The sequence below is a fragment of the Nicotiana sylvestris genome, chromosome 11, assembly GCF_000393655.2.
Source record: "Nicotiana sylvestris chromosome 11, ASM39365v2, whole genome shotgun sequence".
NCBI classification, from domain to species: Eukaryota; Viridiplantae; Streptophyta; class Magnoliopsida; order Solanales; family Solanaceae; genus Nicotiana; species Nicotiana sylvestris.
In genome coordinates, this window is record NC_091067.1 from 147,201,825 (window position 1) to 147,214,547 (window position 12,723).

General features: G+C 35.4%; 2 protein-coding genes across 2 annotated transcripts; both read left to right on the forward strand.

Moving 5' to 3' along the window:
• Positions 1-1,241: 1,241 nt before the first annotated feature.
• Positions 1,242-2,084, forward strand: LOC104231070 (zinc finger protein ZAT12-like). The gene has a single exon (XM_009783997.2). It carries the CDS (start codon positions 1,362-1,364, stop codon positions 1,902-1,904), a length of 543 nt encoding a protein of 180 aa, XP_009782299.1. The 5' UTR covers positions 1,242-1,361; the 3' UTR covers positions 1,905-2,084.
• Positions 2,085-8,160: 6,076 nt separating this feature from the next.
• LOC104231071 (methyl-CpG-binding domain-containing protein 7) lies at positions 8,161-10,542 on the forward strand. Its single transcript, XM_009783998.2, has 5 exons — positions 8,161-8,244; positions 8,870-9,007; positions 9,830-9,991; positions 10,075-10,303; positions 10,414-10,542. Exons 1-4 carry the CDS (start codon positions 8,224-8,226, stop codon positions 10,297-10,299), a joined length of 546 nt encoding a protein of 181 aa, XP_009782300.2. The 5' UTR covers positions 8,161-8,223; the 3' UTR covers positions 10,300-10,303; positions 10,414-10,542.
• Positions 10,543-12,723: the final 2,181 nt, after the last annotated feature.

Sequence of the window (12,723 nt, forward strand, 5' to 3'; positions counted from 1 at the left end):
TCCAACATTGTGATTACAAGAAATTCCCGGCATTCGTCCGGAGTCCTCAGAAAATCACTCAAAGTTTCATCATCGTCGATGTTAAACTCCGAGTAAAAAGTAACCCCTTGCGGAGTGACGAAATACGGATATCTTCCGGTTATTTTAAGTATCACTGAACGTTTCCTCACACTCAATTTTTTGCATAACAACGATATCAATTTATCGTACTCTATTGTAAGTGGCAATTTAATATGACACTGAGTAGGTAAACTGTAGCCCACAGAGTTATTCTCCATCACAACCTCACCCCCCAATATAATGAAACTCTTATTCTACGCTCTTCAGACATAATGAAAAAATGCTGGAGAATTTAAGAACAATAAACGTTTCAACAAGAGGTAACAAAATTTTTGAATGAATTTCTATACAATTCTAACCTCTTTATATAGGAAATGGCTAGCCGGGAATTTTTTTATATATAGGTATAGCACCTAAAAGGTTGGCACTATACGCTTTTGAATTATTGAAGTCACGAATTATTGGTGGGGCCAGGAAATCTATGTATAGCGCCACTATACCTGGCGCTATACTTGGCCATGTCAGCTTTTACAGTATAGCGCCACAATACCTGGCGCTATACATTAACGGTGCCGTTACTATTACTGTATAGCGACAGGTATTATGACGCTATATATAAAAATGTCATTTTTTTTACCACCTATTTGTGTAATTTGAATAAAAAAAAAACTACATTTTGGTTCCGGAATCTTTGTACCAAGTCACTGCATTCATCACAAATTCACATCACCAACGAAGAAGGGACTTAAAAAAGAGTAGAAAAAGTGCATTTGTCCTTTTCATTAGCTCGCTTACGTTTGCACGTGTGTTTTTTTGCAGCCATTTATTTCGTCAAAAACCATATGAAAGCTCTAGGAAATGTTCTAGAAACCTCAAAGAACCCAACATTAATATATACAAAGTTTCTTTTACTTTTCTTCTTTCTTTGGTTCCGCTCGCATCACATGACCTGAAAAATTCCTTAATTCACATTATTTGACAAAAACGCGGTCTATTTTTATCTACTTTTGCAATACCGGCCATTTCGTTGACTAAACTTAACCAACAAGGAAAACTAAAACAAGAATACTATTATTAAATTGTCCTAAAACTGTCATGTATTTGTGAAACACGTAAAAGTCAGAAACAAGCTTTAACTCAAACCTATATATATGTGAAGCAATACCAAACCAAATGTATCATATCTCTTACTTCTAAGTTCTCACTATTCTTTCAAAGTTTCAAACTTGGTATTCAAAAAACTCTTCGTATTTTCGTTCTTGATTTCATACTATAACTTTGAATTAATCTTCCAACGTAACATGACTAGTATGAAAAGAAGCAGAGAAGAAGAAAGGCAAGTGGAAGCAGAAGCCATGGCTAACTGCGCTTTAATGCTATTGTCTCGTTTAAACAACAACAACACCACTTCAACAGATCGAGATTATCACAATGAGTTTGAATGCAAGACTTGTAATAAACGCTTCCAATCTTTCCAAGCTCTTGGCGGCCACAGGGCAAGTCATAAACGGCCAAAATTACTCACCGGAGCCGGAGATTTTCTTGTGCAATCCAAAAAGAATAAAATGCATGATTGTTCTATTTGTGGTATGGAGTTCTCTTTGGGTCAAGCTTTAGGTGGACACATGAGGCGTCACCGTGATGAAATTAATAAAACCTCGACGGCAGCCGGAAAGACGATTATTCCGGTCGTCGGAAAGAAGATGATACCGGTTTTGAAGAAGTCAAATAGCAGCAAGAGAATTTTTTGCTTGGACTTGAACTTAACCCCTGATGTAGATGTTGATCTGAAGTTATGGCCGACGGAGCCGGTTTCATCTCCGGTTTTGCGACGCTTCTTTTAAGTCCCTTTCCATTGTTATATTCTTGTGGATATTAATTAGGAGAAGCTGACAAGCTATAGTTGTTTTCTTAATTATTACTATATTCTTTTCCGGCACCGAATTGAATTCATTTTTCATGTATATTTACTTGATTCCATTGATTCTTTTACTCATTCACAGTATAAGCGACTTTTCTTTTCATTGAGATTGCTTTTACCTTGAGTAGTACTGGTTTAATTAATCAGACATATTGAGCAATTTGTGTAGGTAGTTGTAGCTTCCATTTACTATATTATTTTCTATAGCTATGTTTTCAATTTTTTTTAGAGTGTATTCGATGTATTTAAGCTATTGTATTCATGAATACAGTAGCAAAACTCGGCGTGAAATAGGGGATTCCAGCTATACAATTATTGTATTCGACTGTATTCACAATATGTATTTGTGAATACAGTAACGTAAATAGCGCAAATCGTGGTCTATGCAGCTATTTTTAAACGAAAAGTGAATCAATTAACACAATAAGCTCCTAATATAACTCAACTAACTCAATTACATCACCCATAATCTGTATTTGAAGCGAAATATGCTAAATATTTTAAAACAGAGCAATCACCGAGATTCATCTATAGTGCAGAAATATATGAATACATACTGCAGATACATTTGAATACGTATATACATCTGAATACATAAATTATATTAATTAAAAAATATATGAATACATTCCTGGAATACAGCGAGACAATGAATACAATGAAATACATGGAATACAGCGAGATACTTTGGAATACAATAAAAAAAAGACAATGAATACAATGAAATACATGGAAATACAGTGAGATACATTGAAATACACTTTAAAAAAAGATAATCAATTTGCTCAGCCCCAAACTCCGCTGTCTTTGTTCAAGAACAACCCTAATATCGCCTCGTCGAGAGGGCCGGGATTCTAACTCAAAACGTCATTGTTCCCGTTTGGATCAAGAACCTAGTCCAAAGAGATCTAGGAAGCACAGTAGACCAGTCGAACTTTCCTCTCCTTCTTTGTCTCCTCCGCTACTCAATTTGCAACAAACAGCTATAGACCTCGTTCTATTACAACTTCTAGGTATCCAAAATTGAGGAAACGGTGATTTTGGCTTGGCGTGAGAAGAAAGAGTGGAGATTCGCCGTTGATGGTGGTGGTGGCGGAGAAGCTTTCCAGGAGGAAGAACGATCGATGGAGGAAATGTTAAGAGAGAATCCATGAGTTTTTATGGCTTTGAGAGAGAGAGGGTGGAGAAAAATCCGAAAGAATGAGAGAGAAAAATAATAGTATAAAGTGTATTTTATGGCTTAAGGGTAGGAGGTGACCATAAATAGATATTTGACTATAAAAATCAAAAGGTAGATATGGAATATAATTTTTTAAAGGGGTATTTATTTAAAATAAATAAAGTATCAACCTTTGCTATATGAGGTAAAAATTTCATTAAAAATAGACTTTGAACATCCTTACATAGCACACTGGCAAAGGACCTCAAAATTTGAATACCCTTATTGAATTTTTTGACTTCGCCATTCAAGCTAATTCAAGAGGTTAGGATTTCCCAAGGGCATATAAGGAGATAAATCGCCTCCCACCCAACACGATATGGGGCAGTAACAAAACTCCCTCCCCCACCCCTCTCCCTCGCCCACTCAGGAGCATGGGCAATATAACAGGCGCAAAAAAAACGAGCTATCAACTTCAAGAAAAGATGGGAAATTCGGAGAAGCCATGGAATTCTTCAAACTCAGATTGAGAACCAACAACACCAACAGTAGAATTCTTCAAAGTTCCATAAGTTTGTGCCAGTCGTAAATCTTGTTGAAGTAGTTGTTGTTGTTGTAAATAGCGCAGCAGCTGACAATTCTCGCATCCACATAACTTTGGTCTGTAATCGTACAAATCAAACGACATATTCACAGCAGCAAAACAAATTTCACTGTTGTATCTCATATCTACTTGTTTTCTTCAATATTCAGTTAATACTGAATTTAACTTATATATACGGACAATTCAGTTTAACTTCTATCTTTTAAAAGTTTAGTTTTTCAAGGATAGAACATTGAACATGCAAGCACAATATATTTGTCTGTATAGATAACTTGATGGTGTAAAAATTTCTATGTTGTATATTAGTTAAAGAGTCCATTACTCAGATGGTTACTCAATTTTTTAAAATTATCTATCAAAGTCATCTTTCTTTTATTTGTAACAGCAAAGTCATTTAACTATGCTTATAGCACTCAGAAGGTCATTCAATCAGATTTATCAAACTTTTGATCGCCAAATACCTATTTTACCCTCTAAATTATCAACTTTTATCTTCTGCTTTTTTGCTTTTTTAATATTATAATTTTTTCTCTTTTTAATCAACATTATGGACTTACCTATAGAACAAAATATTTTTTTAAAATAAAAAATTATTTTTCTAGCATTATAATGTCGAAATAATAATGTAATTGAGCATAATATTTAAGAATATGTAATGTATATTACAAAAGTACTTTTATTTTAAATAATTATTTTCAATCGTACGTGCATGGATATATATTTTAAAACTTTATTATCTTTCATTCTCAATTATGTAAATAATTTTTTGAGTTTTTTTTAATATCAAAACTATTATTACGAATAAATTGTTCTAATTAACTCTCTACTATGCTCAATATTTTATTATTCCAATAATATATATTTTTAAATACTATTTTAATTTTTTAATTATAAATAAAATTTATTTATTCTAAGGTAAGTCCATAATATAAATTAAAAAGAGAAAAAATTATTATATTAGAAAGCTAAAAAAGAAGAAGATAAAAGTGGATAATTTAGAGGGTAAATAGGTATTTGGCGATCAAAATTTGAGAAATCTAGTTGTGTGACCTTTTGAGTGCTATTGACATCAGTGGCGGACGCACATGGTAACAAGCGGGTTCAACTGAACCCGCTTCACTAAAAAATAATATTGTGTATATGTATAAATTACAATTAAAGCAGCGAAACTTTTGTATAAATATTTTATTTGAACTCACTTGACAACTACTATTTTACGACTAAAGTTATGTACTTCTAAGATTGAACCCGCTTGCACAAAATCCTGGGTTGACATAGTTAAATGACTTTGTTGCTACAAACGAAAGAAGGATGATTTTGGTAGATAATTTCGAATAGCCGAGTAACCATTTGAGTAATGAACTCATTAGTTAAACTCATATTAAATTAATTAAGTACGGTTAGAGACGAGTACTGTACATAATGCTCGCTCGTACTCCTATTGTTTGACTGGGAAAAAAAGTCCAATATTTAATTAGGATTTAACTCTAGATATTAGTATTCGAAAATACTTAAGAGACTAGGAAAGCTCGAGTCTTGATCCTTAACCTTGCCATGGTTTATGTTTGTAAAGTTCTACGGATTTGCTTAGTGTCTTTTCCTCGGAATAATTTATTCTCTTACATATGAACACGTGTGTTATTGTTGAAGGAAATAGTGGGAAGAATTCTTTGTTCAATAAGTTAGTTCAACTAAAGTACTGGTCAATACTCTTTCCTTTTCAATTTATACACATTTGATTCAAATTATGTGGAGTTTGGCCAATATATTTAAATTTTGTCTTTTTAATCATATTGGACTTTAGAAGAATACTAACTTATAATATATTTTGTATTACATTTAAATATTTTAATTTTAATTTTAAATTACTGAGCTGAACTAATTCAATTTAACTTCAAAAATTTTAAAATTGACACTTGATAAACGAAATATGTCATATACATTAAATATAGAGAGTATTTTCTTTACGAAACATAGGTATATTTGCGAAAATAACTAAAATAATAACAGATATTAAATTTCAAATATACAAGTTTAAAAGTGTAAATAAGCTCAGTACGAAAAATCTTAAAGTTTGAATTATTAATTAAATCATGTATACGCTTATAATAATATTCCCTCCAGTCCACTTTAATTAATTTTTTGGCTATTTTCACACATATTAAGGAATCCAGCTTTTAGCATTAATTAACAATGAAATTGATTATATTAATTTAATTTTTCCTTAAAAATATAATAAATATTTCTAGGCTCTTTACTCTCAGGGCAACTTTGAAAAAAAAAAGAAGTTAACCCCTTCTTGATGTCTGAAAAAATTAAATATTATGAATCATAAAAAAAAGGCTAAAAAATTAATTAAAGCGGACCGTATGTAGTAATAATAGTCATTATATATCAATGCTTATTAAAGTAGTTAAAAAAAAAAAAGTAGTAGCAAATTTCCCACCAAAAACAATAAAATAAAGGATATGAGTACGTACTAATGTGTCAAAACAATAAACAAAGATGCTGTTGCAATGCCACCAAGTTTGTAGAGAAAATACTAGGTGGTCTCTGTCACTTTGAGAATCTTGTCAAACATGGAGAAACACAATTCCTCAATGCTGGTGCCACTTCCACCGACACGCCGCCACCGAAGCGGCGCAGAATACTCATCTTACGGCCAACTAATGGTTGTGCCACCTACCACCACCGCCATTACTCCGTACAGTACATACTCAAGCAGCTTTAAGCTGCCCCCTGGTTGGGGTGTTCAAGAAGTTCCTCGCTCTGATGGCTGTCGAGTTGACAAGGTCTCTACATTTCCTTTTAACTTCATTTTTATATAGAATTTAATGCAATTTTTTTATGCATTTGATAACATAGAACTTTTTATGCCATCATGTTAAAATGACTCACTATAACAAGCAACTGTCTATAATAAGACTAATTTGTTAAGCTGAAAAATGAAGTTAAATAACTTGTTGTAATAGGTTAAATCATACTATTAATGTGAAACTTCTTTACATTATCTGTCTATATATAAGTTAAATTCTTTTGCATATTACATGAGTGGCGGACGTCATGGTTTCAAGCCGCAGAAACAGCCTCTTGCATTTCTGCAAGGTAAGGTTGCGTATAATAGACTCTTGTGGTCCGACCCTTTTTCGGTCCCCGTTCATAGCGGCGGGATCTTAGTGCACCGGGCTGCCCTTTTTATATTACTTGAATTAATTTGTTGCGTGCAAGCTATTCGTTTCTATTTTTACTTAATTTTTTCTGGTTTGGAACTTTCCACAAGAGTAAGTGATAAAAGAAAGATACAGTAAATTGCTTAGTTAAATTTGGGTCTAATTGAAGTTGACAGGATAACATGTTTGAATGATTTTTGTCTCTCCAACTATTCAGGAGGGGCAGATGTAGCTCACTTACAAAGGCCGAGTGTTGCTATAGTATTATACTTGTGTTCTTCCTTTCAAGAAATATTGCATGTTTCAGAGTGCTATGCATTTTTTACTCTTAATTTTGATGCATAGACTATCCATTATATCAGTAACCTGTTTTGCACTGATGTTATCGTAGAATTTGAACATTAATATATTTGCTGGACAACCGGATAATTTGTCCCTCAGGAACTTATACAGTAGGTGCATCCAGGGGCGTATACACCTTGTCCTATGTTGTGTCACCGGACACTGCTTCGTCGAAATTTTTACTAGTTATGTATAAGAAAAAATAAAAAAATTGGAGATAAATATAGAAAATGATGCCGCTTATTTCTTCAAGTTATTTATTTGTTCATTTCTTCAAGTTGTGATAACGCTTATAAAAAATCATGCGTACGCCACTGGGTCCACCGGTGTAGCTGTCAAATAAGAGAAGCATCAAGGATTTTTGAAGAAAGCTGAATTTAATTGAAAATTGGTTAACGCGAGATCTTTTAGTCTTTAAACTGTATGTATAGCTTACAAGATCTCAAATGATAAGAATTGCTCTGTGGACTAGATATTACTTGAAGGATTTAATGTTATAAGTGAGAATAAGTATCAAATTTCGATGGATTTCTGAGGAGATGCTGAACTTTTAAGTGACCTATATAGGCTTTAGCACCTTCTTTTTTCCCTTGTGATGGAGCTAGCTCGACGTTAACTAAATGCCAGGTTGTTTGGTAAGATGCAAATTGTGTTTATTACATCATAATCTATAACAGACATTACGTTTATCATGCAGTACTACTATGAGCCCGGGACTGGGCTAAAGTTCAGATCATTGAGAGAAGTCGAGAGACGGTTGAATGGAGAGATATATGCTCCTAGATCCAGGGCATTGATAGTGAGACACAATCAGGCAAGTGTAAGATTTGAATATTTCAAAAGGATGTTTGTAATTTCTCTCGTCTTAGTGATGTCTGAATATGAAAACTCTCTTTCTTATTTTGGTCTTTTTCTGTTTCATCATCGACGGAGTATTCATACTTCACAGAGTTCTGTATCTCGGAAGATGGTTGTTTATGGTGGAAAGGTACAGATTGACTACACTTTGGCCCTCAGTTCTTTGACTTAATTACTTTTGATGGATGGGATGTGGAGATCTATTAGTATAGTGATACTTTTATTTTCATTTGGACAGTCCATATTGTTGCTCTTTTTCTTCCCCTCGTTCTTGTAAGTTGTAATTGAAAAAAGAAATATGCCGTAAAAAATAGACTCATATTTTTGAGCTTTGCGGCCATTATTTGAGTAGAAAAGAAGTTCTGAATATTTTTGTGATTTAACATACTACTCCATATAGTAATTCCGGAATAATAAAGTGACTGTCCAAGTTTCCTGTCTAATATTGCAACATCTGTTTCATGTCCAGCATGGATATTCAATTGGAATATGCATGTTTAGGAACTTTGAAATCTATGAACAGAATGTTTCTTTTTCTCTGTTGTCATTGTTTTCTTGTGATTTTAGAAAACACAAGCTTCAATTGAACATCTATAGGATGCAAAACCATAATTCTGCTGTTTGCGCAGAAACATTAGGTGAATGAATCCAGGGAATTATATTCCTTTACAGATAGTTAGACAAGAAACAAACTCGTTTTACTTTGATTTTATGCTATGCAAGTAAAGACTGAAACTGATGCGACAAAATTGCAGATAGTGAGAATGGACGAAGAGCAGTTGAATCAATGGGCAATTGTGCCATCAAGAAGTGCAGCCACCTTACCCTATGAACTTCCAGATGGTTGGGTGATAGAAGAGGTACCACGTAGAGACGGAAGCTTCGTGGACAAGGTACACTCTCTTGTCCTTCAAAAATAGTGAATTCGTTTATCTTTCTTGATTCAGCTGCTATCAAGTTTCCCCAAATTAGCTCTATCACTTATGTCCAAAAAATGATGTTTCATTACATAATCCAAAGTTTAAACTTCTGAAAGTTCTAAGTGTTGTTTTTGAATCCAAGTTAAGAGAGCATTTCCCTAAGAATGGATAGCGCGAGACGAGGCAGGTGGAACATATCACCCTGAAAATTGGTAGCCCTGTTTGTGTGCTTTTCCTAAACATCTTACATCATGTTTTATGTAGAGAGATCAACTGTCAAAAATAAATGTTTCATGCAGGAGATCACTGATTTAAGTGCTTCAGTTTTGCATGATTTGAAGAGAGCTATTTGAGCGAAACTGTTCGAATGGACAACAGTCAGGTTCGAAGCTGATGCTTGCATCAGGGTAGGCTGCCTACATCACACCCTCTTGGGGTGCGTCCCTTCCTCGGGACCCTGCGCGAACGCCGGATGCTTTGTACACCAGGCTGCCTTTTTTTTTCTTTTTCAATGGACAAGTTATAATAGTATCTGTTTGAGTGGCAGGCATTGAGTGTGTTACTGAATTACCCTTGCTGTTACAGACTTATAGCATTATTGGAATTGGAAACTTGATTATTTTTTCAAAACCTTGCTGATATGTCACAAGCAATCTATCTTATGGAATGTGCTAAACCTTCTCTTTACCATGATGTTCTTTCTCATTTTCACAACTATGACAAAGATTATCCCTTTTCACGTTTTCCCCCTTTTGTTCTGGCGAAGTTGCAACTATTTTTTTTCCTCGTACGCAGTATTACTATGAACCAGGAACTGGACTAAAGTTTAGGTCCAGAATAGCAGCACAGAGATACTTAGCAGAAATGAGAGAAGATGTTCCTTTGTCAGCTACTCTAGAAGAACTAAAAGAGAATAAACCGCTCTCCAAGATGTTTAAGTTGCACCATCAGGCAAAGGTGAGCTAATATCTTGAACGTCAAAATGCATGACATTTATCTCTTTTTGATGTCAAGATATGTCTTCTTTTGTGCCTTTGTAGAAATCCGTTCCATGTAAGAGAAACATCTCCAGAGAGGATTTGCAGAAGTCGTCATTTCTTTCTCCACCTGCAAAAGTAAATTGGGTTCTTTCTAGTCCTAAAGGGGATGGTTGGGACCCTTTCATTGCCGGAACACCAATCCCTGATTCGGTAAAACAGCAATGGACTAAAAGATTCATGTTGTTCATGAATGATGAGACTCCGAATGCAGAAAACTCAGACTAGAAAGGTAAGCCAACGCGCTAAAGCTTCAACTGATCTATACTCCTTTTCATATACAGATCGAATAGTACTGTGTGACCAAATATGTTTCTAACCAATCAGTTATCTTCGTTGCAGTTAAAGACGGATAGTCGGAGAGTCCAGGAAAAAAATCCAGATGGAAACAGTAGTTTATGTTACAAGCAAAGCTTGAACTGCTTGTAAAACCTAGAGAATTACATGCTGATCTTGTACATACTGACATTATGGAACTCCATCTAACATTACTTCCTAACCATTGTACAGAATCTGTTGTCCTGTTTATTTCTATGTCCGCTCGTGCTCTCAACGTCCAACTAATGTATCCTATTACAGTTTTGGCAACTTTTTACTATGGTGCATGTTTACCTTTCATAGATGAATACAATAGCTAGTTTGCTACTATGGGTGATTTGATGTCAGTTCAAGTGCAATCCAGTGTACTTGCATGAGCTCTATTTGAAAAGCTGGCTGCTGCTTGAATCAACATCAAATCATTGCTAAAATTGTTTCCCCTTTGTTTCATTTTACACGACGGTGTTTGGTTGGCATTGTAAGCACGTGATTTTTGCCTTACGGACAATCACTCCAAAAGAAAACAAAAATAGTGACCAGTGACCTCGCTGTATAAATTTTCAATTTTTCATGACCTGTACTGCTAGTCATTTATGGTTCGTCCCAAGTTGCATTTGATCTTATCAATCAAAATACAAAGTATGTCTGTCATGATAATCAAACCATAATTCGGTCATTGAAAGAAAATTCAAAAAATATATATATGCATCGTTCGTTCTAGGTTGTGATTTAACTTACTTAAACATTTTAATTTGGTGTGATAATTGTGTTGAAGTGTTACATTGTTGTTTGTTTTAATTTTATTTGTTTTATTATTTATTTTGTTATTTCATTTTTTGTTTTAAAATAAGAGAACAAAGAAAATAGTGATTTGGGCCCAAGAAATGAAACAAAAAATAGGCCCAAAACCGGTACACAAGCACCCAGTCCAAGTCAGGCCTGCCCAAACACTGATTCAAACGACGCCGTATCAGCGTCCTTATCAGAACCGTTGATCTGACTCAAACAAACGGTCCTGATCAGGTTGATCACTCCACCTCAACGACGTCGTTTCAGTCAAATTAATCTGAACCGTCCAACCCTTAGATCCAACGGACCCAGGCCTTCCCCCCTAAACCCGTCCAATCTTGACCCGATCCAGCCTTACCCGGTCTCACCCACTATCAAACCCAAAACGACACCGTCTTCCCTAAGTGAATAGATCCTGGCCATAGATCTCATCTGATCCAACGGCCAGGATCTAAACCCTTAGATCGTATATAAGCTTTCTATCGTACCCCACGCCCCATATCCGAACCCCCCCATCCACTCATCGTCTTCACCAAACACTGAAACCCCCCAAACCCTAGCAGCCGCCCTGATTTCCCTTTCACCAGAACCCGGCGGCATGAACGCCGATGACCACCTTCTGAACACCCTAGGACCACCTCACTGTCCTAAACATGGATCCGTTACCCCCTAGCCTCGAATCACCTTCCTTCGTCTCGAATCTTCATTTGAAGATTCGAGTCGAACTCTGACCTACACCAAACCTCACCATCTTCACACTAGACAGTCCCCGAACCTCCCTCGTGACCAAACCATGTTTGGTTTGGTCCGAATCTGACCAGGGAAACACGAATCCCAGATCTGCTGTTTCGAACCCTAGGGTTCTTCGTGCCTGTTCCGTGCCTGTTCCGTGTCTGTTCCGTGCCTGTTTAAACCAAGAGTTTATGGTCTAATGGACCTTAATCGAAGTGTTTCTCAAAACACTTCGATTAAGGGTTCCACGTGCCTGTTCCGTGCATGTTCCGTGCCTGTTCTGTGCCTGTTTAAACCAAGAGTTTATGGTCTAATGAACCTTAATCGAAGGGTTTCTCATTTGAGAAACACTTCGATTAAAGTCCGTTAAACTTTGAGAAGGGTCTGTTCAAACACAAGTTGATTTTCCTGATCTTTTCTTTCAAAGATTTTAAGGTAAGTTTGTCTTCTCTTCTTCATTCCAGTTCGTGTGTGTGTTAAAGGTCTATTCGTATGGCCAAACATCTTGTTCAAATTGTGTTTTGAATTTTACCAACTGTTTTCTCACACCTTGCCTGGACCTCTGTTATTTGATCAAATGTTTCCTCATTCACTGATAATGCGTGTGTATGTGAACTGCATAACTTACTGAATTGAAACTGTTTGAGTAATCAATCCCCAAGTTAACCTCTGTATTGACATGTGCAATCTGACCCCTTGCTGATACTGTTTGATTCTAATCCTTGGCTTTGATTGTGTATGTTGTAATTAGTATAGTCGATTCGATACATGTCGTTAAATAGTTTTAGCTGTTTGAATGGTAACAGCTTGATT